The 27,867-nt window shown below is 52.5% G+C and overlaps 1 protein-coding gene across 1 annotated transcript; it reads right to left on the bottom strand.

The window, feature by feature from the left end:
• Positions 1–1,197: 1,197 nt before the first annotated feature.
• KCTD5 (potassium channel tetramerization domain containing 5) lies at positions 1,198–27,835 on the bottom strand. Its single transcript, XM_053556240.1, has 6 exons — positions 27,528–27,835; positions 14,248–14,356; positions 12,432–12,523; positions 10,356–10,451; positions 7,614–7,739; positions 1,198–2,933 (listed from the first exon to the last, which is right to left on the bottom strand). The coding sequence occupies exons 1-6, from the start codon at positions 27,777–27,779 to the stop codon at positions 2,904–2,906; spliced, it is 705 nt and encodes a 234-aa protein (XP_053412215.1). The 5' UTR covers positions 27,780–27,835; the 3' UTR covers positions 1,198–2,903.
• Positions 27,836–27,867: the final 32 nt, after the last annotated feature.

Here is a 27,867-nt window from a genome sequence, read left to right as displayed (position 1 = left end):
GAAGGATAGAAGATGGAGACCCTCAGACACCAGTAATGCAGGGAAGGGGAGGGGAGAGATGCCAAAGAAGGGTGCTGCCCACTGCAATGCCCTGGAAGGCTCTAGGTAGGGCTCTGCAGAAGGCCCAATGTTTGGGAACTGCAGTCTTGGAGACCTGCCTTCTGGCTTCCTGGAGCCACAGGGCTGATAGTCCCCTAGCCCCTATGGCAGGAAGGTGGTGCCAAAGGCTCACAGTCTGAGGAGGGGCAGGGGTCCCCCTGCCGAGTAGATCCAGCGGCCCTAAAAGCCCTTGGCCCAGCCCAGGATCCAGACTGGGCAGCCAGACTCCCTCTCAGCCTTTGTTCAGATGAAAGGGAGGCTCTGGCTTTGACTGGGGACCCCCACCACATTCAGGCCTCTCCCACAGGCTCACATCTTGCCCAGCCAAAGGGCTGCAAGGCATGCTCTGGTTTCAGGCAACTGAAAGACCCCTTGGCTGCACACTGGACACCCCTGGCTCTGCTGAAGGCAACCCCCCCACCCCCCTACCATCCCGGCCCAAGAGAGGACAGTCCTCATAAGGGCCTTGATAGGTCAGAATGGGTCTATCACCCTGGCTGGCCACAGGACAAGGCTAGGAGACTCCAGCATCCTGGGGTCAAAAAATTCCTGGCCAACCCCAGGCAGCCAAAGCCCTCCAGGGGACACTGGAAACAGGAACTTTCCTCAAGGAGCAGGGAGCCTGGCAGCTTCCACAGAACAGCCATCAGGTCAGACAGGGGTGCCAGGCCCCAGAGAGTTGCCTCCAAGCCTGAGCTCAAGTGACTGAGTAGCTATGAACTACATGAAGTATCAGTACTTTCAGAAAACCTCACTTGAGCTGGGCATGGTGGGCACCTATAGTGCCCAGCTACCTTGGAAGCTGAGGCAAGAGGACTGCTTGAGGCCAGGAGTTCAAGTCTAGTCTCATAAAAAGTCATCTGTATTTGGTCTTCTCTCCCCTGGGAGTGGGGGAATGATGTTAATAAAAGGAAGGTGAGGTGTCCAGCTCGAATCTGCCAGCCCTGGCCCAAGCCAGCCCCACCAGGGACAGAACTTGGACAGCCTGGCTCCACCCCAGCCCGACTGTGCTGAGGCAGAGCCTTGAGCAACTGGGCTGGTGTTTCCTTGGCGGGAGCATCCTTGTGCGTCTTAAGACACTAACAGTTGCTATGCTCATTCATAAATACACAATTTTATTTGCTATTTTCAGGGGAAACTTAGGCATTAAACAGTAAGCTGATAAAATACGGATACCTAAAAAAGTATAAAAGTATAAATATCCCCTTAGAATAAATTTTAGTGAATTAAGTCTTAACATCCTTAAATTAAAAAAATCACAAGCCTATCTATTATGTCAAGGTCATAAATCAAACAATGCTAAGTGGCCAGCAGCTCCCCAAAGAGCACACCTTGTGGCCAACAATAGGCCACTTTCCTTCTGGGGCTCCACTGGGGAGGACAGGTCAGCCAGTGGCCAAATCTGCCCTATAGAAAGGCTTTTAGAAACTGTTTAAACCAAACATGTAACAACATACAAGAGACCTTACAAAAACGAGGAGGTAAGTCCTAGATGCTGGAGAGCTTGGTTAATCAGGTTATTGGCAAAGAAGAAGGGGAAGAGGCCTAGGCAGGAAGTCTCCAGAAGCATTTGACACTAGACACTGTCAGAGCCTCTGACCTACATGTGGGCAGCCCCCAGTGGTTAGTTTGCACAGCTCCCCTTGGGAGGCCAGAGTCCGAGAAGCAAAGAGCTTGCTCATTTGCGCCAGGTCCGCCAGACTCTGACAAGTCCCACAACCAGCTGAGAGGTCTGCAAAGCACACAGGCAGCAGTTTCTAGGGAATTCTAGTAGCTCCAATGTCATGTAAGATGGCAGAGCCTGTGCAGGCTGTGTGAAGTCTTGAATATCCCAGGAAGAGAGAGAGGACTGCATAGTTATACAGAGAAAACGAGAGAGCTGGCGAGAGGAGAGAAATGTTTGTGATACGCTGTAAACATCCAAAATAGTCAACGTAACCCAGAGTATCAGCTCCAGAAGCCGGGTGGACAGGCCTCCAGCCCAACCTCTGTCCCAGCCGCGACAAGGCACTGACGGGCGCCAGCTCCCCCAGAGCGGGAGGGTGAGGCACTGCTTCTGCCCCCCATGATTAATTAATTAACAGATCAACCCAAACAGAACAACACCTGTAGGCATTTCTAGGGAGAGTGAACACTGGGGAGATGACCACAATTGAAAAAAGGGATACAAAGTTCTCTCTCCTGGAAAATACAAATTGAGAAGCCTTGACCGTTGAGGCTCAAGCAGGCTCGGCTTGCTGCCTGTTTTTGAAGGAGATCAGGTCCTGGGAGCGATGCCAGGAAGTAGTGATGACAAAGAAGCCACCTGTGTCAGGAACTGTTGCCCAGATTGAGAAACCGTCACACGAGCACATCTGGGAGACAGCACAGATTCCCGGACAGAGGCCCAGTACACTGGACATTCGATGTGGCTGCTGCCTCCCCTGCCAGTAAGGCCCAGGCTGCCTTTACAGACTGTTCATGTAGCACCAAGAACGCTGTCCTTTCAACGGTCTTCAGTGATAACACGGACTCCTCAGAAGCATCCTGCCTCAGTCTCATGTGGCACTTGGAAAAGACAGAGCCCCCCAGAGACAGTACCCGCTGGCCACAGCACCTCCTCCCAGTAGGGATGCCTGGCCCTAGACAGCTGGGCCTGTCTCTCACCACCCACCTCAGAGGCAAAAAAGGATTCACACCCAGATCTCTAGGAAAATTATCAAAAGCAGGTTTCTTCTCACAGCCAAGCTTCCTAGACAAGGCGGTTCATTGCATCTTGGGAAAAGGTAGTTCATTTCTTCAGCTGTCAATACTGTTGTTGTCTCTCACATCCTTGAACCCCGTTCTTGCAAAATCTGAAAAACACCAAACACAGAGAACGAAGGATCACACCCTGGATGAGGCAATTGCCCTGACCAAGCACCTGCTGCAGAGAACTCAGCCCATAGGCCCAGAGCTGGCCACAGACAGATCACTCAGCTCAGGGGCCCAGAGGAAACTGGCATGGGAGGCCAGAGTCCCCATAGGCAGGGGGCACACCTGTACATCCTGTGCCCTGGCCACATGCAGGCCCCACCCAGGTTCACCACTCCCCACTCAGCCCCTGCCAAACAGATCAGCCCTTGTCCTAAGGGCTCCCTCGCAGCAATAAGCCTATGGTCCCCTTGACCCACTGTGAGACACCCTGGCATAACCCTTGACAAGGGTAGATCCTTGGCAAGACCCCAGACACACACACACCCCCTCCCATGGCAGTCCCTGCTGTCTGCCCAGGGAACCTGTCCCCTGCTTCCCAGGGTCCTCTGCCTCACCCCTCACCTGTGCTTTTCAGACTGCTGCTGCCTCCCAAGGGTGCAGAGCCCACCTGAGGGTTCACCACCCACCTGACAGGCACTGCCTACTGAATCTCTCAGCCTAACCCAGTCCCAAGTCTCAGGCAGGCATATGCAGCTGGCCCTTGGGGTCCCTCAGTAGCCCCTGCCCTGACATGTTCCTCTCTTCCCCATACCTCCTGCAGCCCGCAACTCCCCCGCCCCTACACCCTGTTATATGTCCATATGCCAGGCTTCCTGGGAATCCCCCATACCCATCTTGATCCCCTCACTGGCCTCTACCTCTGCCTGCCTAGGGCTCCCTGAGGATTGACCTAGGCACTAGCTCAGCTGAACCCCTAAAATGAACCACAGCAGCCCCAAAGGTCGACACAGGGGTGCTATCTTGTACCCCCAAGCAGGGAGCACTAGAGCTGGCACATCTCACTGGGAGTCAACTCAGCAGTGACTGACCCCACATGTCATGTCTGGGCTGCTAAGCACCAGGCCAGAGGCCAGAAAACCACAAGCCCAACTTGACAACACAACAGGGTAATCAGCCAGATGACTCACAGGGAGCCCATTGGCAGCTGCTCACCTCCCTGAGGCTTGTCCTGAAGAGCTCAAATGACAGACCGTTCCCTTGAGTCACTCCTGCCTGTCCCCTGACACTCCCAACTCCTGGCCTGTCCCAGTTCCTACACAGTCTGAGTGCCTCTTGGCCACCCACCAGCCCTCTCTCCCATTTGCTCTCCAGTACCTCCCCAGCACCTCCTGCTGTGTTACAGCACAGCCCCTCCTGGCCAACAAAGGCACTGTGATACCGAGCTTGATGGGACATCTGGAGGAGACGCAGGTGCCACACCAGTGGAGCCCACCCACCCCATGCGGAGCTGGAGGCAGCTGAGCAGAGAGGAGTCAGCAAAACTAGGCCCTGGGACTTGTGACTGTCTGTCTTAGACAGAGCTCTGGTGGGACCCACCTCTTCTGGGCAGGCTCCCACCCAGGACCACCCTCTATAAGGAGGGCAGCATCCAACTTCGGAGATGAGGAAGGCTCAGGCGGCTGACATGTTTTTCAGGACCAGACAGTGGCGGCATCCCCTGGCTTGGGCAGAGCAAAGGACATCCCAGGTTCTGGTGTCCAAGATGGGGGTCCACCATCTGTTACACAGCCTCCCACCCTGTGGCCCTGAGCCCAGTGGCCTGAGCTGCGCAGGAAGGCTGCCCACTGGGGCCAGCAGGCTAGAGTGAGCACACACTACTCAGCCACAGGAGGTGTTCCAGTCCACACCTGCTGATGTCCACAGCCTGGCCTGGGGCAAACGGCTCTCTACCATTGCAGCAAATGCCCATCCTCCTATCCATGGCATCATGGAGGAGACACTAACAGTGCAACACCCAGTGTCCTAGCAACAGCCCCACCACCACAGGCAGCTCTACTATGGATCTACAGTCAGCACAGAGCACAGAAGGTTCTCACCAACTAGAGGCACAGGACAGATGTGGGCAAGGGTCAGCTGGGTCAGAGGGCCAGGGAATCTATGGTGCATGGGTCAACTGTAAGGGTGCAGAGCTCACCATGACATCTACACTTAATCTGAGTCACTCCCTGGGTAACTTGAGTCCTCATCATCACTCTGGCGAGGTGGGCAGCGTGCATCGTGGAGAAGAAGATATGTCAGGGGGGAGAGCCAGCAGATAGGAGGGAAGCCCCATGGCAAGGGTCAGGGGCCATGGGCCTGTTGTTGCCCCAGGGGATGGTTCTCACCCCTAAGTTACAGAGCTGGCCCTATCCCACCACTCGAGAAAAAAACTGAACCATTCCCCAAAAGAAGCCTAGCCTTTCACCTGGGCTCCTGGGAGGTGGCCTTTCATCCCTTGCTGGCCTGGGGGCCATGGTCACAGTGGACAAGCTCCACTTCTGGATAACAGAGGGTGGAGCCCCAGAAATATCGCAGACACCAAGGCTCAGGAGCTTCTCTGGCCACTGGTTCTCTATGGGTGGGAGGAAGGGACATGCCCTAAATCCAGCAGGAGGCCTCTCCGGGCCTCTGCCCAAGTCTCCCCTAGCTGACCTGATCCCATTCTGCTATATTTTTCTATAATAAATAGTGGCCCTGAGGGGTGGCGCCTGTGGCTCAAGGAGTAGGGCGCCGGTCCCATATGCCAGAGGTGGCAGGTTCAAACCTAACCCCGGCCGAAAAAAAATAAATAAATAAATAAATAAATAGTGGCCCTGAGTTGAACTGCTTAAGTTCTGTGAGTCCTTCTAGCAAGTTCTCCAGCTTGACAGTAGTTTGGGGTCTCTGTACTTGCAGCTGGTGTTACAGTGAGGACACCTGTGTGTAGACTTTTTGCCACATTCTTGGGGGCTCTGACATCCCTCACCTCCACCAGTTCCAACTTGAGTGGGGAAAAGGCTGCCCAGGAGTACCAGGAGACCAGCACATGCTGCAGGAAAGTCAGCTGCTTGCAGAAATGCAACCCCGCTCCAACCAGGCTGCACAAAGGAGCCCCCAACCCTCTGTCCTCCAGATCTGGCCCCCAATCTTCCATGGCTCCCAAAGACCCTGACCCAAGCTCTGCCTCAGGGGAGCCACCACTGCCCCATTTAGAAGCCATGTACCCGCCTTAGTTCAGAGCTAAGTATTTTTAGAGAGAGAAACAGGGTCATGTTTCAACAGTAAAGGGATTTGGGGTCATACTTGGGGCTTCCTCACAGAACAGAATGTATCCTTTCTGCAAATGAAGAACCACCTGAGCAAACTATGCCCTGGTGAGCTTGGTTATGAAGACAGTTTAAGTCCAAAAATAAAAGCATCTAAAAATGAAACAATTTATAAAAGAACCCACAACTGCTCAAAGAGAGAATGAAGGGCCTGCTCGTGACTGGATTTGGGGCTCTCAGGGAGGTGGGTTTGCCTTCTAGACACCAGACTCAGTGGAAGCATGTCCTCAGGCTTGGCATTGACACAACAGGCCTGGTGTCTGCACACACAGCTAACTGGGAGGCCGGGGACAGGAGGCTCAGGCCCAGGCAGTCGCCCACTGCAAGCACACACCATTACGTCAATATGGCGAGACCGCTGCTATGGGCCTGGATGGCTTAGCCCCCAAAGACACACTTGGTGACTCTACCTGCTCCCAAGCCCGTATCTCCCAAGGAAGACTTAGAAAGGTTCACAAGGTTGGTCCTGGGCAGGTGGCTGCCAGCCATGATAACAAATGCTCTGGCAACTAGCCAGAGGCCATAGCCAGAGTATGAAGTCACCCCAGGAGTCCTTCAGTATTCAGTTCTGGCCTTTTCTGGCACCCACCTCAAAGGCTCTTTGGCTATGCCCTGAGCCTTTCGAGGGTCAACTGTAGGCCCATGACTCACCCCCCAGGATGGCCACCCATAGAGGCCTGTTGCCACCTCCCAGGTCCTGCCGGACCCCTCCTGATACCCTCAGCAGGCTGCAGGCTCCCTGGAACAGAGGCACAGGAGTCCTGCCAGGTAGAGCTAGCCCAGGTCAATGCTAGATTCTGTAGGGACAGAGCATCTGTCTGTCTTGGAGCCCCAACCTTAAGGACACTTCCAGAGGAAACATCACCAGAATGGTTACCTATAGGCTTATCCACAGCCATCAAGGCAAGTAGTTCCCTATGTCTTCTCCTGGCCTCCAGTACCCTCCTCAGGAGACAGAGGGCCTGAGCCCAGCAGGGGTCCATCCCAGTCCACTCAGGGCTGGCCGCCATGGTGGGCAGACACTCACAGAGCCTAACACTCACAGAGCCTGCAGGACACTCTCCTTTTAAAAACTAAACACCAATGCTAAGAACAGGCAGATGCTGACCCCTAAGAGTCCATCCATCCACTTGGCAAAAGGGCCTGTCTCGTAGTCACCACTGGTGGCTGTCCCCTGGGAACAGAGGATCCCTGGTTCTCCAAGAGAACAGCCCACAGTAGTATTCCCCCTGCCAGCAGGCCTGGAGGACACTTCTAGGACAACCCTGCCACATGGCCTGAGGGAAGCCTATGTTCACAGACTCCTGGTTCCATGAAGACCCTGCCTCTAACAAGGCAGGCAGGAGACATGTCAGGTTGGCCAGCAGGGGGCCTGGATGCCAGGCTTACTGAGACTGGCAAGAAATGATGAAGCTTAAGAAGAAAAAGCCTTCTAAATCCCCCTCTACAGGTAGGAGCCTCCCTCAGGGCACTAGGTTGCCCAGCACTGCTCACCTTGGCCTTCTCGCTGGGCTCACTGGCCATGCCATATGGGGTATTGTGCAGTTCCTTGGAAACCACGCATAGGAACTCTGCCTGGTCTTCATTCCCGTAGTTGTAGGAAGAGCCAATGCTGACAAGCTGGAGGGAGACACGTGAGAGGACCATGTGACAGGTGCCTGGGCTTCCGGACGCCCACTTCAAGGAAGGCAACAGTCACAAACAGCCTAGCAGAGCCTGCCAGCCCTCGGGGAAATTGAGGGTGGGTTTCAGGAGATGGTTAACAAACCAACAGCAAAGAAATTTGTGAAGCACCTGTCCCAGCACGTGTGCACACACCCACACCACCATTTGACTGCACAGCCAATGGGAACACTAAACCTCAGTGCTGCCATCTGGGCCAATAAGGGACAGTGACCAACTGCCACAGGGGAGGGCTGGAAGGACAGTGGGGTGGGGACAAGTGAGGCCTGCACCAAAAATGAGCTGCCACATCTGTGTGTGCCTGCCACTGACCCCCAGGCAAGCAAGACCACTGTGGCTGGGTACAGAGAAGGTGTACCCAGCAAGGCAGGGAATTTGGAACTGTGCGGGGTACAGAGAAGGAGGAGCCCAGGGCCCACATGCTGAGTCTCACAGGCACCCTGGGAAGCTGGGCCTGAGTTCTGGGCTGATCTGATTAGGACTGACTGGGACCTGCGGAATGCCCCCTGCATCCCTCTAGGGCACCAGCCAGCATCCCCCTCCAGCCCCCCATAGGAGTTGCCAAATACCTTCATGCTTTTAAACACAAAATTAATCAAAATAAACTATTAAAATCATAGTAAGAACATTAATGGCTTATTTATCAAGTCACTCACTCTCTGGCCTCCCTATGTATGGATCTGCTCATGTGGGATGAGAGGCCAGGAGAGCTGTCCACAAAGCAAGGAGAGGCCAGCACCTGTGCTGATGGGGGACCATCTGGTAGGCAGTGGAGGACACAGCCCAGTGAGGCTGACTGCAGGGGTGCCAGTGTTGGGTCAGCAGTTGTAGGAGAGTACTTTTTGTCCTCCATGGGACACTTTTAGCCACCATCTGCCTGAGACCCTATGCACTCACAGGGCATTCCATTTCCACACCTTGCTCAGAAGCCCCATTCTGACCTCATCACTAACGTAGGTGACCCTGGGCTTGTGGTTTACAAAGAAGGAATCAAAGGGGACCTAGAGCCTCCCTGGGGTTCCACTCCTCTTCCCTGGCCACTTGTCAGCTCAGCAGTTCTGGCTCTTGGGGTTTCAATGGCACGAACTGGAAGGATGTCCTGAGGGACAAATGTGCAAAGCAGGTCAGAATCAAGAAGTGGGAAGAAACCCGCTCTCTGCAGTGGATTTGGGATCCACCCAGAAGAGCTACAGACAAAGTCCTTACATTGGCCATGGGCAGAGGACCCAGGAGGCAGGAAAGCCACCCTTCCAGCCAGAAAAGCCACCGACAGTAGAAGAGCCTCAGACACTGTGAGGATGACCCTTTCATAGGCCCTGAACAGATAAAACAGCTTCCCATGGCCCCAGCCCTACTTAAGGTCACCACCAAGGGACAGGTTCTTCCACCAAAGGAAGGTTTCTGAACCCATGCGAGTCTCTGGCACCATTTTGACGGGATCAGAGTATGAGAAACACGCATACTCAAGGCGGAGGATCCCACCCAGCCCCTGGCAAGGCAGGATGTGCACCAACACGCTGCCGTCTAACCAGCAGAGACCAGGGTGTTACCTACTGCCCACCAGACCAGGGGTCCAACATGGAGGGTGGGATGCAAAAGCAGACTGAACTTGTCTTCAGCCACATTTTAAGGGAGACTCCAAGCACTCTACAAAGTGATCCATTTTTTCAAAAGATCCAAAGGAAAGGGAAGCCATGACAAGGAGAGGCCACAGGGAACCACATTCTCTGCAGGGGCTCTCAGCCATGGACAGAACCTGCTTCAGACAGAAGTGAGTGACAGAGGAAAGTGTCAGGATGAAAGGCTGATCAGGTCCTGTTGCCCAACCTCAGTATCTGCCTCTAAACAGCTACAGTGGCAACAAGATTGTGGGCAAACACCTCCAGCCAGAGACCACATTGTTAGTGTCCTGAGCTCCCCAATGACAGGCCACAGTGCCCCAGTACAGCTCATGCTGCCTAGGCCTCTCCTCCTGCTGAGTCTGCTGGGGAAAGTCCTGTGCAGACATGGCAGTGATCCCTAAAGGACTCAAGGAAGCCCTGGTTCCTGATTTGACTGGCCAGTAAGACCAGAGAGGAAGGAGAGACAACTGGAGCCCAGCAGTGTCTCCTCCGTCATGGGCAAGCAAGGGGTGGCACAGGGCAGGGGACAGTGCAGGGTGGCAGGGTCCCACTGCCCAGCAGTACAGCAAGCTCAGGAAGACACAAGGGTGAAGTCAGGCCACACACAGAGATGTCAGACAAAGCACAGAAAGGCAGTCCCTAGAAGGATGGGCTGGAGTGACAAGGAAAACTGCAGAGTGTCAGAGAGGGGTAAGGGAGTGGTTCGGGGCCAGGGCAGGACCTCCAGCGCCCTCTCCCCAAACTCCCAGGACAGTGTACAGGCTGTAGTTTGTGAGCCCAGCAAACCTGGAGGACACTGACAGCAAGCCCTACACCTCTAGGAGCCATCAGGAGGCGGGTGCCTCACCTAGTCCCTTAGGCCCTGGGGTCTTTGTAAGACAAAGTTCAGCTGCACCAGGGGTGGCTGTCAGCCTAGCCAGAGGCCCCTCACCTGCTCAAACTTCCAGCCATCAGACATGGTGGACACCATCTGTGTGAGCTCCTCCTCCTGACATTGTAGCACACGGTACACGTGCTTCACAGGCACCTGCAAAGAACACAGCCATAGGTGAGACCAGGCCACACCATACTCTACCTCCTGTGTCCCAGCTAAGCAGTCTTGCACAGACACCGACTCAGAGAAGCTTCACAGCGGATACAGGTGAGGCCAAGCTTCACTCTCTGTCTCTCAGCTCAGGTCATGAGGCCCAAAGCAACCTTGAACACACCACAAAAGCAAAACACATGGCCTGCAACAGCTGCTGTTTTTGGCTTCCTCATTCGCCTCCAGAAATATTTCTATTTCTAAATTCCAAAATAAAATGAGTCACGTTCCTGAAATCTCAGAGCACCTGTGGCTAGACAGAAATACTAGAGAATGTCTGTGTTTGCTCCACATGGGGAACAACATGGATCCTCTGAGTTAACCTCCTAACCTGGCAGGAGGGCCTGAGGGGCAATGCCCTGGAGAATGATTTAACACAGACCCGAACCCCCCATCTGCACTAGCTCCCTCAGCCTGCATCAGTCTTCTGCCACCCCTGCCTGACACATTTTCCCTCCAGGCCGGTTCTGGTCCTAGAGCCACTAGACATAAGTCTTCCCTCATGGGGCCACTATTCCAGCAGGAGACCCAAGCATGATGTGGAACATGACAGGGACTTGCAACATTGAAGGGGAAGGGCCTCTGGAGCCATGGAGGGATACGCAGTGACAAAGTCACACATTCGTCTCCCAGTCACACAGCCTCAGAGCTTTCTTTCCTTTTTTTTTGAGACAGAGTCTTACTTTGTCACCCTCGGTAGAGTGCTATGGTGTCACAGCTCACAGCAACTTCCAACTCTTGAGCTTAAGCAATTCTCTTGCCTCAGCCTCCCGAGTAGCTGGGACTACAGACGCCCACCACAACGCCCGGCTATTTTTTGTTGCAGTTGTCACTGTTGTTTAGCTGGCCTGGGCCAGGTTTGAACCCACCAGCCTCAGTGTATGTGGCTGGTGCTGTAACCACTGTGCGACAGGCGCCAAGCCAGCCTCAGTGCTTTCATCTGCAGGATAGCGAATAAGACTTGCTGCTGGTACGACCATGCACCAGCCCCCAAGAGGAGGGTCTCTCTTCCTCCCCCAGGTAGGTGGGGAGACTGAAGCAGGCTCAACGTAGCCTAGGTCACAGGTCATGAGTAGGGCGGCTGGGCCCAAGGGGAAAGGGAGGAAAGGCAAACTCAATGAGGTGACCCAAGAGTGTCCACGGCCAGAGCAGGTTGCCTAGGGTGCCTATGCTCAGCCACTGACCAACTACTCCAAGTGGCCTGGGTACCAGCCAGTCTCTACACGGCCAAGTATGCCAGCACAAGGTCTGCCCGTCTGCCAAGTGAGCTGGCACACAGGAGTAGCTTTCCTGGGTGGCAGTAGTGGGAACCCCACTGTGGGAAGATGGAGGATATGAGGGTTTCAGGTAAGAACAGTTGCCAACATCTACTTCTCAGTGTCTTCCTGAAGGAGCTGAGGCTCAGTGCTAGAGTGCAGAGCTAGCACCATGACAACACTAATGCCTAAGACCCACCAGTGCCTCCCTTCACAGGAGGTGCCAGACATGGCCCACTGAAAACAGTGCCAGCCCAACAGGCCAAATAAGGGCTCCAGGCACGGCTCCTCCCTCCTTTCCAGCACAAGCCAGTCTTCTAGGTACCCACACAGACCCTCCCAGGCCCCCACCACTTCCCTCTGGACATTCTCCTGCCTGGAATGCCCCCCTTCAGAGGCCTCCCTGCTTGATGCCCTACGTGTTCTCTTCCCCCAGTAGCAGGGCTCCTGCCATGGGGCTGGGCAGAGCCAGGTGGGTCCTGTAAGGAGAGTAGGCAGGACAAGGTCATCAGGCACTAACAATGATAAAGGGGTTATCAGAACGGAGACAGCCTCCCTTCAAAGGGCTCAAGTGGGAGGCTGCCCATCAGCTGGAGGCAGGGGGTGGGGGAGGCACATCTTTGCATCAAGCCTTGTAAGCTTCTGGCACATTAGTCACTTGTCTCACCTGTGATGTTTTGCTGTCTCGTTCTCTAATTTTGTCCTTTACAAGTTTTATTAATGAGGTGATATTGTAAAATTCCGCTTCTTCCAACACTCCTGGAATAGAGAAAACTAACTGTAATTTTCAGCAGACCAGACCAAACCAAGGAATAAATGTTTTGTGCCTGTCACTGCCTGCCGTGGGTCCAAGCTGGCCTAGCAGAAGCTCCTTCAGCCCTGCCCTGACAGACTTCAGCAGACACTCAAGGGAACTCACACATTGAATCCACAAACACTGGAGAAAGTAACCAGCACCTTTTTCCCCTCCTGGAGGCCTCCTGCCCTGTGCTGCCTGGCCTTTCCTGCTGAAGCTGCATATGCCCAAGTCATTGAACACCGCAATTTCCCATTACAGGGGAGACTGTGGCTGGCTGAGAGGGTCGCCTCCAGCCCCAGGACTCTTACCAAGGCTGCCATATCTAGGAACTTAAAACCTCTCAGATATTCTTAAGAATAGATCCTAAGGACTCTGCTTCAGGGATTCCTGGTATTATTAATTTCTTCTGATCCTTCCAAAGGGAAGCTGCATATAGTATGACAACTCGGACAAGGCCACTGGAGACAGAGCCACACAGGACAAGCCCCAAGCTGTAGTATCCAGAGTGTCACCCACAGGGCATCTCATTCCAGATGGACACACGAGTGCCAGGCTCCCCTTCAAAGCACCAATGTTCAAGGCTAGAGGTGGCTGGCAAGATTGGTCTGGGGCTTGATCTGCATCCAGCATGATCAAGCAAACTAGGGCTAAGCAAACTAGGGATAGGCAGCCTATAATTGGGATAGGCAGCCCATAAATGGACAAACAGGCAAAGCACAAAGGAGCTGCCCTCAGGCAAACAACGTGTGTAAAAACATTTCACTGCCAAAGAAAGCAGCCAAGTGAACATTACCAGCAACCCTGGGGGTGCAGAACTTGAGAGAAGGGGGCACACTCCAAATCCCAGGACAGAGATGCAGTAGCAGGTTTGGAAGGATCATTCCAGAGAAGTGGCCAAAGCAGGAGGAGTCAGAGCCAAGACACCCTAGAAACTCCCAGGACCTTTAGGCCTAGGCCTCCCTGGCTTTTCTGAGCCAAGCCAACACCAGAGCACAAGCAGGCCAAGCATGCTGGGGTCCAGACACATCAGTGAGACTCAGTGGGCACTTCCCTAACATGGGCCTTGGGCTGCATCAGCCAAACCACCGTAAAATCAGCAGCTTCCCCAGGGAGGAGCCCCCAACCCCACGGGCATCACTCACTGGACGCTTGAAAGACGGAGCCCTTGAAGAACCTGTGATCGGGGGTACAGCTCAGGCCCGCCCCCGCCCCATCCAGCTATCCTCCCACCTCTCTACAAGGCCCTGTCTGGCTGTGGCCTCTTGAGACACATCTCTGGAAGGAGTGAGGCCTCGGCACTCACTCCAGGCAGGAAGCTTTGAACAGAGGGGTCTGTGTCTTTTTTTTTTGTAGAGACAGAGTCTCACTGCATCGCCCTCAGTAGAGTGCCGTGGCGTTACACGGCTCACAGCAACCTCCAACTCCTGGGCTTACGCGATTCTCCTGCCTCAGCCTCCCGAGCAGCTGGGACCACAGGCGCCCGCCACAACGCCTGGCTATTTTTTTGTTGCAGTTTGGCCAGGGCTGGGTTTGAACCCACCACCCTCGGCCTATGGGGCCGGCGCCCTACGCACTGAGCCACAGGCGCCGCCCAGGGGGGTCTGTGTCTTAAACGAGCCCATCAGTACCTTCATCAGGATCCCTGGCCCCAAAGCTAAGGTATCTGAACAAAAGAACAACTTACCTTCCTCTGCGAGGTCTTTGTTAATAACCAGCTTTCCATGTCTCAAGTAGTTCAAAACAGGCCCAAAATAGGTGGGGTCTCTATCGATCAAATAGGCACCTGTCTCATCCTATGAAGAATAAGACACCATGAGTCCCAGATGACAAACAATGGCTCTTGCAGCTAAACCACAGCCAGGCAACATCAATGAGTTTCAGAGGCATCAGGGTCACCCCAAAACAGACCCACATTCACAGCAACTTGGGGAACCCCTACCTGGTTGTTACCTCACCCTGCCAGCCACAGACCCTGTTGCCATCTGGGGGTCTAAGGCAAATTTAAGTTCTGCCTGCATCAAAAGGCCCTCCCTGTATTTGCTGTAAGGTAAGGTGTGGTGGATGAGCCCTCCCCTCAGAGTTCCAAAGTCTCAGGAAGCAACAGGAATGACCTCAGGCTGCATCCTCCTCCACTGGAAGAACCTCTCTAGCCAATGCCTGCCCTCCTCAAGCTGGTGCTATCTGGTCAGATGTCCAGAACCCACCCAGGTCCTGTTCCCTTCCGCAGGCCTCTCCAGGTACATCTCCAGTTTCCCCCTCAGCAAGGCCCATGGTCAAGTGCTTGGGAGACAAAGTAACTCCACAGAGTGGACATGGCCTCCATGAGCAGACAACAGCTCCCCAGGCATACACAGACTTAGCAGGTATGGGCCATGAGAACGCTGGGCTTCACAGAGAACACTCAGGCCCCAGAAGGACAGTGCTCAGCATCATTGCAGGTGGAGAAAAACCCGGACTTCTTGTTCATGGTGTGCCACAGGCACCAGAGCCCAGAGACACAGGAAGGCAGGAGGTTATCTCGAGCACAAGGCTGCAGGCTGTATCAAGACCCTATCCTTCACTCACGGACATCAAAAATTCTGCGGTTTGGGCAGTAAAACCCAGTGGTTCCAAGAGTTTTTTTTACCCACCATGAAAGCTATAAAAACCTGCTTTTCTTGGCTCAAAGGGACAAAGCACTCTGTTGCTGAGAAAAATTAATCAGAACTCTGGACACGGGGGTGGTGGAACTGGCCACAGTGGCACTGGGACTGGAAGCCCTCATGGCCCAGGCACCTCTGTGCTGCTTCTTTCTCCCATGGGCCTCCCCAACACAGACCCTCTGCTCCAACTCAGTATTGCTGCATCTCAAGGAAGCAGAAACTGCAACAGGCCTCCCCACCACATGGCCCCCATACCTGTATTCCTGGAAGTGCCCCTAAGGGGTTTTGCCTCCCAGCCTGAAGCCCCAGGCTCTTCTCTCAACCTTTTACCCATACTCTTCCCTAAGCAAAACCTGAGACAACTTGGAGCAGCTTCTGGAAAAAGAATGCTGTGGCAGTCCTGCCCTACTGGTGAAAAATAGCCACCATTGCCCACAAAGGGACCACAATCTAGAAAGAAAAGGCTGAGACTGCCACACCAGAGCAGGGCCCCTCCCACCCACTCTAGGCAGGGATCATGCACAGCTCCACACTCAGGAGTTATCCACACTCACTGCCACCTCAACAGGCTCCCAGCTGAAGGTCTGGGAGAGATCAAAGGAGAGATAAGATGGTGATGCAGCCATCTGCCCCCAGACACCCTCAGAGAGCCTCTTCATCACTGCCTCAGCCTCCTGGCCCAGCCTCAGTCAGTCAGACCATGAACTCAAGGCCAGGCCATCCCATTTACCTCACAGGCAGCTATGAGCACCAGGGGCCCATGTCCCCACACCTGCCATAGCACCCAGGTGGTGAGCAAGGCCCTCCCAGCAAAGACAGCAACCAGGCATCTTACTGGGCACTGGGACCTGGGAAAGAGAGTACCAAGTGCCACTGGCGCACAGAGCAAGAGATGCCCACCCCGCAACACTGAAAGGACAGGGACCAGCGGATGTGCCCCTGCAAGAGGTGGCTTTTCTGGCTAACGCTCAGCAGGAACTCCTGCCTATGGTCTGGCCTCAGCCTAGAGCACACCTGGCCCAGGGCGATCCAAACCTGGGATGACTTTTGGGGTTCTTCAAGACCAAATTCACCAGCTGGGGCAATGGTACTTCCTCAGCACCCCTGAAGTGAGACCCTGCCAGCTTCTGACCATGACCCACTGGGCTATAGAGATCTGGCCCCTAGGGCTGCTGACCCTGGTGAGCCCTCCCAACACACTGAAGTGCAGCCTCTGATCCCAGAGCGTACCCCACGCCCAGGGGCCAGCAGCCTGTGTGCCAGGTTCCCAGCCCCCAAGGAAGGGCAGGCTGGCACTGTGTGGGGACACCAACCTGTATCCAATTAAGAGGAGACTCTAAAGGAACAGCCCCTCAGAGATACCCAGAAAATGATACCAAAAAATTCTAAGATGCCTGCTGCTGTTCTCCCTGGGAGCCAGGGCAAGAGAGACAGAAACCCTAAACGCAACCACCAGCAGAGCCTAAGGGGCCAGGGCTCAGGCATGGGCCAGCCAGCAGGATGCAGTATGTGGAGGGCTAGGCTTATACTTGGCCACATGTAAAGGAGGCAGCCCACTCTGGGCCTCAATTTCCCCATCTTTCAAATGAGACATTTAGCCAAGATGACCCTCAAGTTCCTTCTAGCTTCACTGTCTGTACATCAAGGAGGCAGAGCTGGGCTCATGGCCTCATCCGGCAGTTGTGACAAATTCCAAGGGAAAGGAAGCCATGTGCCTTGGTCAGAGTCAGGGAAGGGGTGAGCCAGAGTCTAGGAGGCTACACTAGTGTCTTTGGCACCTTATCTCTGTCCAGCAAGGGATCAGCAAACGCAGTACTCTATGCGCAGGTTTTTCACATGCCTCAAATGATCCTCCAGTAGTTTGTGGTTTATCTTAAAAATCCATATGAATCCATGTTGTTTTTGTTTTTGAGACAGGGTCTCATTCTGTTGCTGAGACTATAGTGCAGTGGTTCAATTACAGCTCACTGTACCACTGAAATCCTGGGCTCAAATGATTTTCTTGCCCCAGTCTCCCCAGTAGCCGGGACTACAGGTGCTCATTCAGCTAATTTTTGTATTTTTTGTAGAATGGGGTCTTGCTAGGTTGACCAGGCTGGTCTTGGAACTCCTGACCTCAATCAATCCTCTGGTCTTGGCTTCACATTGTGCTGGAATTATAGGTTTGAGCCACCACGCCCAGCTCCTATTCTTTTTTTAATAGAAAAACATTTTCCCCAAAACCTCAGAGGAAGCCATTATGGGGCACTCATGCTAATTTAGAAACCATGGCCAAGAGCACCTCTGGAGACAGCTGGGGTCATGCCCCAGACCCAGGATGAAAACCCAACTGCCCAGAGCTAGCACTCTCCCATCAGGAACATACCCCAAGTCAGTGGGGCATTCTAGAACCTGCCAGGCACTCTAGACACACCTGCTGCCCAAGGAAGAGTGAGCTCACTCTCCTGGGGCTCTTCAAGATCGAATTCACCAGCTGGGGCAATGGCACCTCCTCAGTGCCCCTGAAGAGTGAGCTCCAGAGAGTGAGCTTCAGATGGGAACCCTCATTATACCATGTTCTTCCTGCACAGCTCAACCCTGTGGGCCTGAAGACCTCAGGGTGTCCCCGGCTCTTCAACCAGCAGGATGCGAGGCTGGCAGCTGGCCCCACAGCACTCTCAGGGAATAAAGCCACAAAGGCTTCAAGGCTACCTGGACCCAGGATCCCAGCAGGGCGAGGGCTCATAATAAATGGTCTCAGAACAGAGTATGCTGTTGATGGAAATTCCAAACTGCCTCCTCTGGGAAGTCTCATCAGCGATCTCTGGTCTGTTTCCTCCTGAAGACGCCTTCCAACTAGGTAGGTTTCCTTAAGAACGAGGCCAGCTGCCTAGGCATAGGGGCAGGTCAGGGCCAGCAGTGCCAGGATGGGGGGAGTGTGTGGGGAAGCTCTTCAACTTCCACAAGAAGAAGCACCTAATCCAAGGCTTTGGTCCTAACCCAAGACCCCAAAATTCCAATGGGACTAATGTGTGCTGAGGCCTGCCCTCCCTTGGACACATGGGCTGGGTCTCACAGCACTCCCAGGCCCCAGACTTAGTACCTGCAAGGGTTGCTCATGGTGCTGGCACCAAGGACAATGCCTACCAGCTCAGGCACCCACACACGTGTGAGGCCTTCGGCACCTCATGTCCTAATGCAGATGATGCCACTCAGAGCCTACACCCTAATGCAGAAATAAAGAAAAATGCAGAATACAGAAATACAAAAACACCCAAAATTTAGAATGTAAGTTTCAGGCTCACATATACAAAAGCAGTGAGAGGATCACCTGGAGGCACTGGCACAGTCCCCGCAGCTGCCCACATGGGTGCCAGAGCCCTGCTCTAAGAGTCTGCATCTCATGGAGGGAAAGCCTCATGTAGCAGACTCATGCAGCCACACTCCTGAAAACAAGCAGGCTCTGAAGAAAGGCAGCCAGGACACAGACCAAGAGGCTGCAGGTGGCTGCCAAAACACAAAGGAGCTTTCCTCTTCCTTCTTCTTTCTTGTCCTTCCCACAATTCATATAACAAACATGTACCACATTTATATAGTAGGGATGGTTTAGGTTTTTTTGTAAAAGACCCAGAATGAAGACAGCTTTCTCAACAAATCATTTACCTCTACTCACCTTCCCCCCTTCTCACTGAATTAGTGTCTGACCTACTTATGGAGGTACCCAAGTTGGCAATGAGGAGGCCCAATTGCAAGGCTGAGCCACCCTGTCTCCAGGGGCAAACAACCCTGAGCCTGAGCCCTAGCCATTAAGCCAGGTAAGGCGGTTTCCAGGCCATAGAAGCAGTACCCTGGCCACACTGGGGGCAAAGTGGGGCTAAGTCCATGACATGAATACCCTCAGGAGACCCTTGCCTGGCCCCAAGATGGAGGGAGGCTCCAAGCAAACCCTGAAGGTGGGATGGGCTGGGCCTGTCCACCCCTTCCCCAAGTCTAGGGCAGCATCCTCAACCAGGTCACCAGTCAGGAAAGCAATGTTCAGGGAGGTAGCACAAGCCCTGCCCACTCTGAGGCCATAGCTGATCGGACAGCAGCTCTCCATTCCCACACTGTTTGCTAGCAGAGCACTGTGAGGAAAGGAGGGCACCCATCCCCTGGGCCATGTTCCTCAACACAGCTATTAATCTCAAAAACAGTGAGGAGTAGGGGTTTGAGCCTAGCAGGCCCTTGTGTGGATCCCACACTGGAAATGATTCTGTGGCACATCCCATCGTGACCCCATGAGCTCACCATAGCACATATGTACTGGGCTCCGCTGGTCATGCCCCAGCATTCACAAGCACCCTTGTGCTGTGGGAGAAAAGGCTCAGCCACTGGAGAATTAAAATTTAGAGGGTTAAGAGCAAACCAAATCTGAAAAATAAATTCTGTCAAATTTTCCCACTGAAATCTAAATGTAAGAGCAAAGAATTTTCTATGCACCAATATCAGGGATCAACCTAATAAGAAATGCTTAGTTTTGGCCCAGCACAGTGGCTCAGACCTGTAATCCTAGCACTCTGGGAGGCCAAGGCGGGTGGATAGCTTGAGCTCACAAGTTCGAGACCAGCCTGAGCAACAGTGAGACCCTATCTCTATTAAAATAGAAAAACTGAGACAAGAGGATTGCTTAAGCCTAAGAGTTGGAGGTTGTTGTGAGCTATGCTGCCACGACACTCTTCCCAGGGTGACAGCTTGAGATTGTGTCTCAGAAAAACAAAAACAAAAAACTTAAGTTTTCATTCTGAAATTATCCATTTCAAGTGACTTTTTTCAAATTCACAGACAAAAACATCACCTCTACCCTCTCTTCTGTTTTATGGTATCTTTGACCCATAAGAGGCCTTAGACATCACCATTCACGAGTGAGGAAACTAGCTGGGCGTGGTGGCTCATGCCTGTAATCCTAGCCACTCTGGGAGGCTGAGGCAGATGGACTGCCTGAGCTTACAGGTTCAAGAGCAACCTGAGGCATAGCAAGACCTTGACTCTAAAAATAGCTGGGCATTGTGGTGGGTGCCTGTAGTCCCAGCTACTTGGGAGGCTGAGGCAAGGTTGAGTTCAAACGGGGCCCAGGCCAAAAACTGCAAAAAAAAAAAAAGAGCAGTACTGGGCCCCCCAGGCCGCTGCCTGCCCATCTATACCCCTTTCCAGCACACCTTAGCCTCACCTAGCAATGGTGCCACAGATGTCCAGGTGGGCCAGCACACTCCACTCTCCTGCACAGGTGTCCAGGCTCCCTGTGCACACCTAGATATCCAAGATGCTTGTGGCACATGGGCAATAAAGGAACAGCGAGGGCTCCACGTCATCCCAACCCTCAGCACGATAACAGGCTACCCTCCCTGGAAGGTACCCCCTCAGACCTCCGGCCCCTGACCCCCAGCATGCCTCCCCAGCTTCATATGGCACCACAATTCCATTCAGTGCAGGTTAGAAATTAGCATTTAGGATGTCAGTACTCACATGATTCAAAGAGAGCCTGGCAAGAACCAAACTAGAGCGGACGCATGAATCTGACACCTCCCCCACCCCGTGTGGCTCTTGAGGCTTCAAATTCACCAGCTTCCTGGAAGGCTGAGGTCTGTTTCAGAGGGTCCTGTTTTGCTCAGCAGCAGCAGGGGCCCTCTTAGGAGCAGGTCTTAGCAACTGTGCCACAGGCAAAAACAGGTGCTGGCTCAGCCTGTGGCAAGAGGTGATAGTTGGCTAGGTGCTATATGCCACTGCTACAGGCCACCTGCACAGGTCGCAGCTGCTGTGAACATCCATGTCACAGGCAAGGGCACGTCCACCTGCTGGATTTCTCAGGTGGCTTCCTCCCTAGGGACACTAGCTACAGAAAACCTCAAATGAGTCCCCAACAGATACCACACTCCTATCATACTGGTGGTTAAGTGCGTGCTTACCACAAAGATGTTGCATTAGAAAAACAACCAGAAATGGAAACAGGCAAGGCCAAGTGCAGTGGCTCACACCTACAATTCCAGCACTCTGAGAGGCCAAGGCAGGAGGATCACTTGAGGCCAGGGGTTTAAGACCAGACTAGGCAATGAAGCAAGACCCTGTCTCTACGAAAAAAAAAAATAAGAAAAATTAGCCTGGTGTGGTGGCAGGCACCAGTAGCCTCAGCTACTCAGGAAGCTGAGGCAGGAAGATCACCTGAGCCCAGGCATTAGAGACTGCAGTGAGCTATAATGACACCACTGTGTTCTAGCATGGGCAACAGAAAGAGATCATGTCTCAAATAACTAATTAAATAAATAAAACAAAACAGAAAACTGGTGGGAAATGTGATCGCAGGGCAGAATCCCCACTCAGGAATGACCCAGGCTCCCTGGCTGCAAATACCTTCAAGAGGTGCCCCTGCAAGCCTTGGCGGTAAGGCCTCCCAGGTCCCAGGCTCTATCACTCTGTGCTGGTAGGCAGGACAGCATCCCAGGACACTCTGAAGCAAAGGGTTTCACAAGTAGCTTATGACCAGCTGTCCCTGACCTCCTGACCAGCTGTCCCCACAACCACCCTGCTGACTTCCTGCTAGGTGGCCTCTCCTCCCCCCACACATCTCTGCAACAGATCAAGTAGAGTCCTCCCTTCCTTCTTGCAGGGCTGAAGGGTGGGTCTTCCACTCCTTTGTTCCCTAACCTACCCTCTTTCTCCTCCCTGAGGACTGCCTGGTGCCCAGGAGTGCAAGCCTCTCCTTTAACTGTTTCAAAAACCCTACAGGGCCCACAGGCAGGGGAAGAGTCGGCCCAGAGCATCACCCCCAGAGTCGTCACCCTAGCCTGACACACAGATCATGGAAGCCCACCCTGGAGGAAGCCAGACCCACCAGGACGAGGTGCCACACCAGTACGTGGTGTGTACAGACTAGGGCCGAGGGGCTGAATTTTCTGGGCTTGAAGACTTCAAGTTTCTTGGAAGAAAACTCAGTGGCTGCCCAGGAAGCTCTGCCCCTTTCCCACAGCACAGGTGAAAGAGCAGTAGGGGACTGGCAGGTCAGGTGGCTTCAGCAATGCAGCAACACACACTACCTGTGGCAGCCACCAGCCCTGCTTGCCATGTGCCCCCTGGCCCAGAACCTGAGGTTCTGAGGTTTATGGGGTTGGGTGTATGTGTGAGCCAGACATTAACAGAAATAAACTCTGACTGGAGAAAAAAGCATTCTTGCCGTATCCTTTCTAAAAACAAAGCACAGAAATAAAGACTACTGGGAATAGTCTCTATTTACTGCACTGACCCAGAACCCTGCACTGGCAAGGGAGGTGTCACACTCATCATCTTCTTTAATTCTCAAAACTCCTGCAAGAGGGACACGTCATCTTCACTTTACAGAGGAAGAAATTAAAGCTCTGAGAGGTGCATTAATTCACCCCAAGTCACACAGCAGGCTTATGGGCAGGCAGAATCAAACCCAGGCTCCCTGAGTCTAACTCTGCCACCCAGGAAAACATTCCATCATACCAATCTCAGACTGGAATGTTCTGGGTGCTCTGCAGTCCAGGGAGAGCTGCTCAAGTGAGGCCTGGTAGGAGGGTGTCCCAGGGCAGAGGTGGCCTGCTGGTGCCTTGGCCGTGAGGACTCTGCCCCTCCAGTGCTAAGCAGACTTTAAAGGTCTCAGCCCATGCCCACTCCCTGGATCACACAGAAGAGGGACTGCTGAAAGAGCCAACATGCCACAGGTCTGCACAAAGGAACCATGAGCACCTGCTAGCAGCCACTGGGTTGCTCACCAGTTAGGACTGGGGGAGGGGAAACCCAGGGCAGGGCAGTGGGCACCTCCACCACAGCCCATAGCTGCTGCTGTCCACTCTGACCAGGGCCAGCACTCACTTTCTGAGAAGGGCCAGATGCTAAGAACTTTCAGTTTCACATTCTACTTCATGCTGAGCATTTAAGAGCAAAACTGGCCATATAAAATCCATAAGCAAATAAACATCTCTGTTCCCATGAAACTTTACTTGCAGGCCAGGCATGGTGTCTCATGCCTGTAATCCTAGCACTCTAGGAGGCCAAGGAAAGTAGATAGCTTGAGCTCAGGAGTTTGAGAACAGCCTGAGTAAGAGTGAGATCCCCATCTCTACTGAAAATAGAAAAATTAAATGGGTGTTGTAATAAGAGGCTAAAGCAAGAGGATCACCTGAGCCCAAGAGATTGAGGTTGCTATGAGCTACGATGACCACTGTACTCTACGCAGAGCGATAGAGTGAGACTCTGTCAAGAAAGAGATAGAGAAAGAGAGAAAGAAAGAAAGAGGCTCGGCACCCATAGCACAGTGGTTATGGTGCCAGCCACACACACCAAGGCTGGTGGGTTCAAACCCAGCCAGGGCCAGCTAACCAACAAGGACAATTGCAACAACAAAAAAAGAGCCAAGCGTTGTGGCTCTGTAGTACTACGCCTGTAGTCCCAGCTACTTGGGAGGCTGAGCCAAGAGGTTGCTGTGAGCTATGACACCATAGCACTCTACTGAGGGTGACATAATGAGACTCTGTCTCAAAAAAAAAAACCAGACAGACAGACAGAAACAAAGGGAAGGGGAGGGGAGGGAAAAGAAAACAAAACAAAACTTTACTTGCAAAGACAGGCAGGTGGACCAGAGTCTTCCCACTCCTATTCTCAACCAAGCCCTGTCATTGCCTTGCTGGACAAGAGCAAGAGAAGGCTGCATCTGCAGTAGGCAGAAAGAGGAACCACCTTGCAGCTGACAACCAGCTCCCTCAGGCCAGCCTCAGGTGTTTCTGAGGGCAAGAAGGCCTAAAGGCCACAGGCCTAGGTCAGATGCCCCCAAACAAGCTCTTCTCAGGAAAGTTCGTTTTTATCATAAAAACCAAGTCCTTTTCTCAGGAACTTACAGCTCTGACTTGTGGCCTAGGTCACAAAGGCTTTCAAATGAGGTGCCTTGTAAAGTAGCAATCACAGATTCACTGAGGACAAGCACCTGCTGCACAAACAGGGACAACCCATTCTGGTCCTGAATAAGCCACAATTCACCATCAGGGTGAAGAACATGCTCAGTGCCACGCTCTCAGCTAAAGTATGAAACCAAACACATCCGTGTCTCAGACATCCACTCATTCTCACACTAAGGCCGACACAGCTCTCCCTGGCACAAGCTACATGGAACAGATCTTGCCATTTCCACTCCAAGTTATTCCCCACTTCTCTTGTCAAGTAGCTTCAAAGACAGCACTTCTCATCACCTGGCCCTTGCTTGTAAAATTTCCTTCCTATTCTTTCCTTGCCAACACTGAGCATACTGTTGTCAGGAGCATTGTGACTGCTCTACCTCTCAAAGGCCCATCATATGCCACCAAGTCTGCAGCGCTGAAGCTGGGACAACAGGTGTGTTCAAAGGGCAAAAGTTCATGTGCAACCAGTTTTCTCCAGGCCTGGCTCAGCTGCAAAGACTCAAATCCTCCTCAAACCGAGTGGTTTCCAAACATAAAGTAGCAGTATTTCTTATTCTCCTTTAACGTGAAAAGTATCTCCACACTAAAGCAGGGATTGGTTCAGCTAGAAACAACAAACTCTACTTTCAACAATGCCTATGGGCTGAGTGGCATAGAATATAAAAAGATAAAACCAAAATGAATCAAGACTTTGGGAAGGAGTATTCCATCTGGTCTGTCCCAATGACAACATGGAAGAGAAAACGATGAAGATGAGCAGATACTGGCATGCACAGCACAGCCACAGTCCTGCTGGAGGAAGGCCCAGGAGGAAGTGGGCATTCACACCCAGTTGGGCCTTGAGTCTTCTTTTGGCCCTTGAAACAAGAGGTTAAGGGTTTGAAGACATAGGTCATGATAGGCAGTGGGTTACAAACAGGGGTCTAAGGACCTAAGAGGGCAGTTGCAGCTTAGAAGCTTAAATGTAGGGCTAGGAGGGCAGTCAAGCCATGTGCGTGGCACTCCCCACCTTCCCTAACAACCTGCCTGTTTACGAGCTCCCTTCCCCACCAGTCAGTCATTCTGCTTTATCAGGGTGCTCTCCCAACCACTCAGGCTCCCCCCAAGTTCTTCAGCTTCTTGGGGATTCTTCCCCTCGTAAACCTCTCACCCAGGTCCTATCTAGAGCACCGCATTCTGCATGCCCAAGAGCTCAATAAGTACTAGTGAGATGCAGGGCAAGGATTCTTCTGCCAAGAAATACCTGTCAGATATCCTTTCATTAATCTCAACTCTGAGGTCAGGGCTTAGAGATCATTACACGTGAATCAACATCCTGTTTGTCTTCCAACATGTGATTAATGACTCCCACTTCTGACACCCCTTCCCCTCCACCCTCCTCCTTAGATTCCTCACTCAGGATTTAATTATCTAGGGGAACTCTCTTAGGACATACTTGCATCAGAACCATGGACAGGAAAAAAAAAACAAAAAAAAAAACTGGAGAACATGGAACATTTTATACATTTTCTCGTTTCAAGTAAAACACTTTAGTAACATGACTAATGTGAATTAGCAGTATTCCTTCTGGCAAATTATCTGTGAGTAAAACTAGTCTTATTTACTATCAAGTATTTTACAAGACAGACACTGTATCTGCTGTATTACCTACACATTGTGAATTTTGGATTTACAATTTGGAAATCAAATGTGGTTAAATGGATGATGATGAAAAAGGCACCTACAATAAAGATACAGTCTGACAGATTAGCTATCCCCCTCCCAGAATTCCTACAAAAAGGCATAATGAGTAGTCTTAAGTAGAAAGCAAAGTAGTCTTCAGAGAAAGCAAAATAAAGGGATGAATTGCCTTAACTGTGTCAAAGTTAACTGGCTTTGAATCAACTGTTCCAGTGCTGAAGAGACAGCTTTTGCCTCAAAAGAACTCAATAGACAAGGGTAATTTAAAATCTAATTTAACATACAATACAGGAATGCTTAAGTAGAAAGACAAGCAAATGACCACTAAGACATGTCATTCAAAAAGAAAAACCAAACAGTAAAACACACACCCACACTATAAAAAGAAAATCATAGTTAACAAAAGCATTATTTCTACCCTGAAGATGACTGTCATTTGCTGGTAGGTCAATTCTCTAGAGAGCAGGGCTTGGTCAAATGAGCAATGGAAACAGAAGGGGCAGGGGTATGAGATGGTGCACCACAGGGATGCTGGCATCTCAAACCCTGATTTCTACCCATGATTGTGGTTTTGCAGTAACTCAAGAGTTCTCATTTCCTGATTTTAAGGTTAAGCCACGTTGAGAATGGCCTGAGAATGGTCTGTCAGCCTTCTCAAACTAGAAGAGGGATCCCAATCTTTCTGGGCAGCCTCAGGCAAAGCCATGTCAAGATGGCAAAGCACAAAGACAAGTGCAAACATGTAGACTCAACCCAGCAAAGTTAGTACACAGCTTGTGAACTGCCTAGAATATAGGAAATGACTCTTCAAACACGTTTTTTCTGAGTTTCAATCCTTACCTCTCCCTCTGCCACATAACTCTTGCAAAATAATAGTGATAATCGAAACAGTCTCTATTATCATCTGTAGTAATACTGCAAATTACAGTATGCATATTTAATTTGATGAAAGACGAGTTGCAAACTAACTTGCAGAGAAGCACAGTGGGAAAACAAAGCTAATTAGAACGCAGATTGGAAGATTCCCTACCTGTCTCCTTGACATTCTAAGCCACCCCTTAATAAGAGCAATATTCCCTTTGGAAAACCATACTATGGATGACACCCTTTAGGAGCCTTTGAGTGGGTGCGTGTCGGGGATGCAAAGCATGGTCTAAATGCAAGTCACTGGGAGAAGAGGGCCTCCCTTGTCAACCCCCAAGCCAACGTTAATTCAAATGTCCGGAGTGTGAAAGGAAAGCGTTCTGTTTCCAAAGCCAGCAAGTACACTTGGACGGAGAACAGAAGGTGTTCGCACACCCTGGGCGGAAGACTTTAGTTAGAAAAAGAAAGTATACAACTGCATGTGAATCTACAATTATCTCTAAATTAAAAATTTAAAAACCTAAAAAAAAGAAAAAGAAAGTAAATCCAAAGCAAAGTCCCAGGTCCAGAAAACCTCTTCCACTGAAAAGCAAGGAGAGGAAAAGAAACGCCCCAAGGTAAAGCGACCGGGTATCCTCGAGGGTGGTGGGTGCCAAGGGGCCACCCTCTTTCCCCGGCCCAGGACAGAGTCGGAAGGAAACCGGGTCGAGCTGGCGAATAGGGAGCGCGGGGCTCGGAGCCCAAAGATAATGGCTCGCGCCCGCAGAGGTCTCCACTGAACCGAGCAGAGGGTGTGCGGCGGGGCGCAGGCCAGGGCGGCCCGGACCCTCCCGGCTGGCCTGCGCGGCCCTCACCTTGTCCGAGTCCAGGTCGGGGTCGGCCTGGCACAAACGGTACAGGAAGGATTTCGGGTCCCGGCACAACGTCTGCCGAGTGGTGAGGAAGTAGGTGCCGCCGACGTTGAGCCGGACCCACTTGGACACGCTACCGGGACGCTGGGCCAGGGCGCCGAGCCCTGCGCTGCAGCGGCGGCACAGGCCGCCTCCCAGCCCCGCCCCAAGGCCGCCCGGAGCCGGCGGCAGCAGGTCGCAGTGATTCTCCGCCATGATCCCAGCAAGCCCCGCCACAGCTCCCCTCTACCGGAAGCGTCCGGCCTTTAATACCGTTCCCCCACACACACACCCCGAGCTCCGT

This window comes from Nycticebus coucang, chromosome 12, assembly GCF_027406575.1.
Source record: "Nycticebus coucang isolate mNycCou1 chromosome 12, mNycCou1.pri, whole genome shotgun sequence".
NCBI lineage: Eukaryota > Metazoa > Chordata > Mammalia > Primates > Lorisidae > Nycticebus > Nycticebus coucang.
Note: the sequence above shows the minus strand (reverse complement) of the source record. Positions and strands in the feature narration are given on the sequence as shown.